This window comes from Parasteatoda tepidariorum, chromosome 10, assembly GCF_043381705.1.
Source record: "Parasteatoda tepidariorum isolate YZ-2023 chromosome 10, CAS_Ptep_4.0, whole genome shotgun sequence".
NCBI lineage: Eukaryota > Metazoa > Arthropoda > Arachnida > Araneae > Theridiidae > Parasteatoda > Parasteatoda tepidariorum.
Window position 1 is genome coordinate 76,889,121 of NC_092213.1, and position 7,631 is coordinate 76,896,751.

Below are 7,631 nucleotides of genomic sequence, written 5' to 3' on the forward strand. Positions count from 1 at the left end.
CGCCATCTATTGTCGACGATTCTTACAACGTCTAACGGTATCTCATAGGAAGCACGAATTTCTGACTCCAGTAGCGCAAGATCACATGGACGTGGTCTTCATACTTGTAGTATTTTTGTATAACTTTCAGCATAAGTACGTGTGCGCATTCTTTAGTACATTTAGCAGCCCGGAGCAGACCCGAGGAGGCTTCTTTCTTTTTCAAGTTCTCCTGAAAGCATTAACTGCAATTTATTGTTGCTAAAAGTTTATCTAAAAACATATTAATCAAATTAACAATGTGCATTTACTTTATTCAAGAAGGATTGCTTGTAAAAAGGGAAAGTTCAGACTTTAGAGGTACGAAATATTCTGCACGTTGCTGTGCTTAGACATTACTTTCACCGAAATTTGGTGTTGGCGTAACGCAAAACCTTCTTAGAATTTACCCAGAACCCTTTTAAGTAATATTACCTTGCAGACAAATTAAGAGCTACGTCCATTGCTCCACTAAACCAATGTCCAAAATTACTTCAAACATTTTATCGCTTTGAGTTCTAAGGTTTCAAGTGACTCTCTAAATGATAATGTAATGTAGCAACAATATTTAATTAATAATATATTGAACGTTGAAAGGTTGTGGAAATGTGAGAAAAATTACAATTGTGAAAATAGCATTTAAAGGTTTGACATCACTTGATAATAGAAAAAGGACTATAAGTCTTATGTCATATAGTATTACCTGAAATTAAAGTACACTTTTTCCACCATTTGTATGAGTACTAATTTAGTAAAAGAAAAGTCGAAAAATTAAGCATATCTCTAGATATCCATGTGTTTTGCTTTCTTAACGTGTCCCGCAGTGGACTTATTGAAAAGATAGTGTTCCCAGTAGAACACTGAAGTCAAACTTCACTGGCAGCTGGCAGTAAGCGGTTTTGGGATCACTTTGATCAGCCTGCGTAGGGATCAAGGGTGTGAGGTATCGGTCCTCGTTAAACTGTTCTACCGTAAAGTCTACCGACTTCACTCTCAGATCTTCTGGCTACCAAAGCAGGGAAGCCATCACCTCTGCAGAGGATCAAAATTGCAATGGCATGTCTTCGGATCATTCTCAGGGATATTTTCCAGATCATCATTAATAGCCCATTGTGCAGCTATAGTGCGACATAAGTAGAGTAACTACCTACCTACATTAACGTGTTTCAAGTCTCTCACCTAATTTTTAATTTCTTCTCCTTTTTCAGAACAGTTAGAGATAGAAATGAAGCACCATACGGGATCAAAAATACAAATCCAGTATTCTCTGTTTGTGGGCGACGAGAAAGATATCATTCATACCATCCATTTGAAAGTGCCCTCGACTTTCACAGCTTTCCAAGTGATGCAGTCAGCAGAAACGGAAGATCCTAAGTACAAGTGAGTAGCAAACAAACAGATCACCCTGATGACTGTTCGGAAACGTTATAACAGGAATAAAACAGCAATACTTATAATTTAAATTCATAAAACATTCATATTAGGGTCAGTAAAATGAAAAATCACTGCAAATTGAATTGAATTTGCCTTGACACTGAAATTATGATATTGAATTTTCTTCATTCAGATGTGAATGAAATAAAGTTCTAATACATTTATCCAATTTGGAGACGAGCCGATCGATTCCTGCCTTGTAGACAGATCACTAACTGATCCACGCCCTCATCACTGTTGTTTTACATCGTCCGAATGAAACCGGTTTACACGAATGTCTTTTTTTAGGTCATTAAAGTGACAAAATGAAAGATCTGGTTACTACGGTGAATGTTGAAGTATTTTGCAGCAACATTTTTAGCATTCATCGGGCTTTCCCGGATGACACTAACAATCCCCAGAACACTATCATCTGATCTAATGGCTCAAATGGTCTATCCATCTCATGTGCATCTTAAGAGGAATTTTTCTGCCACCTGTCCACGCATGTCAGGGNTTACTACGGTGAATGTTGAAGTATTTTGCAGCAACATTTTTAGCATTCATCGGGCTTTCCCGGATGACACTAACAATCCCCAGAACACTATCATCTGATCTAATGGCTCAAATGGTCTATCCATCTCATGTGCATCTTAAGAGGAATTTTTCTGCCACCTGTCCACGCATGTCAGGGTTATTTAGCAAACATGTGACGTGTTCAGTCACCAAGAAATGGACCAGACTTCTATGTTCATCTCTGATTACCACCATTTCCAGTGATGAAAAAAAACAGTCAGCAGAGAAAACTTTGTACGTTTTCACTATGCATATTTTCTAGCTTACAGTAATGAAACGTAACAGTGCTGTAGACAAATGTGTTTATGGTAAATGTTCAGTTTTTATTCCCTCATTTTTAAGAACCTGATGTTACGCAACGTTTAAAGAAGAAACTCCCTCACAAAACTATCAGAACTAACTATCATCAATCCTTGTCGAGATTAGGAAAAACAGGAATGGTGTTAAAATCCTTTAAATTTCATTTATTTAGATGAGTTTGATATGGATTTTTTTCCTTCTAATTCCTAATGTAAGAGAATGTACAACAGTTTTTGTGATGGCATCAATTTTATAACTACTGAAAATATGATATATTAATAGAAAATTTACTTGAGTTCTCCCTCCATGGAATTTCCGATTTCTTTCTTTTTTGTAAGCTTATAATGTGATAAATTTTCACTTAAATGACGTGCAAAATATTTTTTAGAAATGAATAAAGGGTAAAAAATGTGTCGCAAATAGTTTGAAATGTAAAGCAAATGGAATAAAAAAGATCAATATAATAAAACAATATAAAATGTAAATATCTATTCTAAAACTATCAACCTCCAATATTTTTTTGTTACATTTTCTTTCAATTGAGTTATTATCCCGTAATTCCAACGTATTTATGAAAATTGTTACAGATAAGCTTCTCTAACGAACTGTCAGAGACACGCGGAATGCCAATGTGCACCAATTTCTGCTCCAATGCAATTAAAATTTAAGTAAGCAACAGATCGTTATCCGTACTTTTATTAAATGATCTAAAAAAAGCTTTGTTGTAATGCTAACATGCGAAACCCATACTCAAACAGTAAAGCAAATTTATACGCAATCACAAATTGTTCAGCAAAGAATACTTATTATATAGTTGTTATCTCGTATTGAATCAATTGATTTCTACCTATCGTATAACTTCCTGATTAAAAATAATTATCATTTTTATTCTAGATTCCAATGGAAAAAAGTCTTTGATAAAATAGATGTGTACAAAGTTGCTCAAATATCGAATGATCCCGAAATTGGAAAATTTTGGCTGTTGTTTCATGGGACAGGAAAAACAGATGTTCTCAATCATTCTTTTACAAGTAATAGGAAATTTTTTTATAAACTAGATTTATTAACTAACCTAGAAGTAAAATACAATTCCCATTGAACGCATACGCATATACTGTTTGCATATGTAGCCAAATAGAAACTAATTTTACATATGTTTCCTACTAATTTATTCCCATTTCACAATTTTTACGTTCGTGTAGTTTTGTATTAATAATTCTATCAGTGTTCCACAGCATTTTTAAACGCTCATTGTGATTCTGGCAAGCAATAAGTCTACTCTACATTAAACGATTACGCCGAATTTTAATTCCTTCTCAAGTACATTGTTACATATTATAGTAACTACAAGTGCGTGGATAAAATATTATAAAATATAAGGAGTATAAGCATATATAAAAAAAATTAAATTCGCTGGATCTCTATTTGTTTTTTAACCCTTTCAAGTACGGTGGAATAAAAACTGATTCACTTTTATTTTTGACAATAATGCAAATTACTAAATTTGAAAGAATTTTTGTCCTTTTAACTACACGGATTTTAATTAAGCCTTTAGGCTCTTCCATGCTGAGTGGTCTCACTTTTTGGCGACGAGGTTGTGAGTTTGAATATCGTCGTAATAATAGTGTGTATGATAATCGTAATTCGTATTGCTCATAAAGGACAAAAATTTGAGTTCACATTTTTTTGCCCTGTTACGGGTTAAATTCATTTAAATAATTAATTAATATATTAACTAAGTTAAAAATTTGAATGCGTAAGTTTTTCTTACATTTTTGATTTACTAAATTTAATCATTCTTAAAACCTTCACTCACGAATTATTTTGAAGTCAGATAGGAAGAATGAACATAGCTGCCATTTTTTGTCCCGTCCTCCTGAATGTGATTCTTTAAAATTTATTTTTCACATTTTACCACATCTTTACCAAAGCTAAAACTCTATCTACCAACACAATCTGGAGACAATTTCGATTACAGTAAATTGTATAAATACATTAACAATGCCAAAACGATAGTTTTGGTTTACTAATATGTATTTAAATAAGTTTGTGAAACATAGATATGGTTAAGGAAGTATTAAATAGATTAGGTCGATCGTGAATTTGTCATCGAATTCAAATTATCATCAAATTACACATCAAATTACAGATATATTACAATATCGATTCACTATCTGCATATATTTATTTTTTATAACAGTCGTTGAACAGCCGACCCAATTTTGGGTTTTCAGCTACCAATGATCAACTCCGTAGCCTTGTAGTTTTGAACCCAATCCAGAAGACAAGGCTGGATCAAGTAATGAGAGATCCACGAAAACCTCCCTCTGCTAGCCTGATGGAGAGAGAACTCCAACCCATGCTCCCTCTATAACTGACGTCAGCACTGTGGTCGGTAGGAGTTGGGTGTGGGATTCGTATCGGCCAGTCAACGGTGGGATTCGAACCCAGATCAACTGATTGGGAGACGAGCGCTATATCTCCTAAGCCCTTTCCCCGACCTCATGATGAAACATTGTCATTTCAAATGTTTTAAACTTTATAACAAAAAAAAATGATTTTGAGAAGGATAAAATCGAATAGAGGTTCCCAAATGGTGTTCCGTAGAACCTTAATGGTTCATTGAAACTGTTTAAAGTGTTCCGAGAGTTAGGGTATTTTTCTAAACCCTCAAAGATTTTTGAACTTTTAATTATATTTAAATATAAATAATAAGAAATTCATTATTTAATATTTCTGTTGAATGGTTGTCTTTGTGAAATTAATTAAATTATAATGCCAATAGAAAAGAAATGACACCTTTCTAAAAAAAGAAATGTATAATTTTATTTATAACAATATATTGAATAAATTCTGAAAAAGACGTGTATTTAAAAAAAAATTTCACTCATATTTTCCACCGGGCTTTTCAAATCAAATTAAATTAACTAAATTTGCTAATAAAGAAATATTTTTCCTTAGTTGTAGGACATAAAATCTAACTTAAGATTGTTGATGATTGAACGAGGAAAACAAGTTATTCCTCTTATTTTACTTTATATTTCATAACTGTACACGACCCTATTATGAGTTTACGAACATCATCCGTAGTCTTGTAATTTAAAACCCAACACGGAAAACAAAGAAACTAATAGGTCAAGCACTGGAACAAACTAGTCTTCATGGAGGACTTTTTGAAGAAACTAACTCGGATTTGTGTAACACGGAGTGGAAAACTTTGAAAACCTCCTAAGATTAGCTCCATGACCAGCGGATTCTTATCCATGATCCGTCTGAGGACTTATGTCAGCACGATGGTCGGTACGAGCCGGTAGCGGAATTTGTATCATCTAGCCACCGCTAGGATTCGAATCTGTGTCACCTCATTGGGAGGCGAACACTCCATTCCCTGAGCTACCAAGGCTTAAATTAAAATGCTGTATTATTGTTGAATACTTTCACAACTATTTTTATATACTTATTTTTTAATAAAGTTGAATCATTTAGGGTTCCATTGCCGAAAGAAGTAGAGAAATGCTGAAATAGATGTTTCTACTTTCTCTCTCTCTCTCTCTCTCTCTCTTTTTTTTTTTTTTGANATATTAATACTCTCTTTTTTTTTTTTAATTTTTTTTTTAATTTTTTTTTTTTTTACCGGCCGGGTGGCCGAGCGGTTAGCGTACCTGACTGCGGAGCCAGTAGCTGCGGGTTCGAATCCCTCTCTGGGCATGGATGTTTCTTTCTCTCTCTTTGTGTTCTATGCCCTTTCTCCTTTGTGTGTGAGTGCGATCCGCCCTATAAACGTGTTTGTGGTTGTGTGACGTGTGACGTGGGCGACACTGCTCCACCGCCGTGGCTTCACCGCAGGTGGCCAGTGGGTAACGAGAAGAAGGTAGCAGTTCTGGCACTTTCTGAGGCCAATGGACAACAGTTCCAAGTGCCCGCCATTAAAACGCGCTTTCTCCTTTTTATTCAAGTAAGGCAAAATCATTAGTTTTTTTTATTTATATCGAATTTATTTTTGTCCCACATCCTTTGAAGATTCTTTTCTACAGCATTTACAATTCTCTTACAGCATTTCTCAATTCTTTAAATGGAAATCAATTTTAAAGCAATTGAATGGAAAAATCTGGTAATATGCATTTGAAATGTTTAGTTTTTAATTCAATTTCAACTCCTGGTTTTAAGAATTTTTCAATTCTTTAAATGTAAATCAATTTTAAAGCAATTGAAAGGAAAAATCTGGTAATATGCATTTGAAATATTTAGCTTTTAATCCAATTTCAACTCCTGGTTTTAAGCATTTCTCAATTCTTGAAATTTCACTCAACGTCATGAAAAATCTGGTATAAATTAACTTAGAGTTTTTGTTATTGGTTTTTAATCCTTTGGAATCTGATTTATTTAAATACCAGACAAAGAGGCAATAACCGAATTAAAAACTGGTATTAAGGTTTTGATTAAAAATAATTGATTTGTTTTATTTCGTCGATTAGTTAACAAATAAAAAATTTTCCTTCCTTCATTATCATTTATAAGAAGTGGTAGCCGTAAATGCATCATTTCTTTTTAATATCGGAAGATAGAAACATACTTTTATTTATTTGAAATAAATGCCTGATGAGCATATAATTAATCAAATGATGCCATTAGGCTAATTAATTCTTTAAATGTAGCATTTAAAGAAATTTCGCGTCATATAGTGACGCGGCAAGTATATACGGGTGACGAAAATGATCGTCATAGGTAATTAGTAATAATTATTATTCATTTTTCTAGGTCCAGATAAACTCAAACTGGAAGAGGGTAGTCATCTTGTTCTATGGTATAAAAGTGTAGATGTCTGATGCAAATCTGCTACAGCACAGAAAAATATTTTTCTAGGATTGCACAGTAAAAAAAAAATCACAGCAAAAGGAAGACAATAATGTTGTGAATTGGTTTTGTCTTCTAAAATTAGCAATAAATTTGTTCTGAAACTAAATAATCTTTTGTAAGTTTATTGTTAGTAAAGAAATTTTCAATCAATTGAAGTATGGTGATCCTTATTTCTTTTAATTGTTCAGTTATTATCTTCCAATTTTGAAGAATCATTCTACAAAAAATTTAAATATTGACGATAAACAAGTTCTGATTACTTTTATGCAATAGTTTTTAAACCAAAGTATCATAAAATAAAGCATATTTTTATTTTTTATTCTGGAAAGATTTCTGTTGCATTCTTTAAAAGCTAACAACTAAAACAGCAGCATCTGCATTCTTATATTTTTGCATTAAATGTTTTTTTTTCTTCTATAATAAGCATACTTGCATTATTTAATATATATTGAGAATGATACTTAGAA

The 7,631-nt window shown here is 33.0% G+C and overlaps 1 protein-coding gene across 1 annotated transcript; it reads left to right on the forward strand.

Annotated features, from left to right (window-relative positions):
- Nucleotides 1-1,198: 1,198 nt before the first annotated feature.
- On the forward strand, nt 1,199-7,314 carry LOC122272340 (uncharacterized). Its single transcript, XM_043055907.2, has 3 exons — nt 1,199-1,398; nt 3,202-3,338; nt 7,066-7,314. The coding sequence occupies exons 1-3, from the start codon at nt 1,244-1,246 to the stop codon at nt 7,131-7,133; spliced, it is 360 nt and encodes a 119-aa protein (XP_042911841.1). The 5' UTR covers nt 1,199-1,243; the 3' UTR covers nt 7,134-7,314.
- The last annotated feature ends 317 nt before the right edge of the window (nt 7,315-7,631 follow it).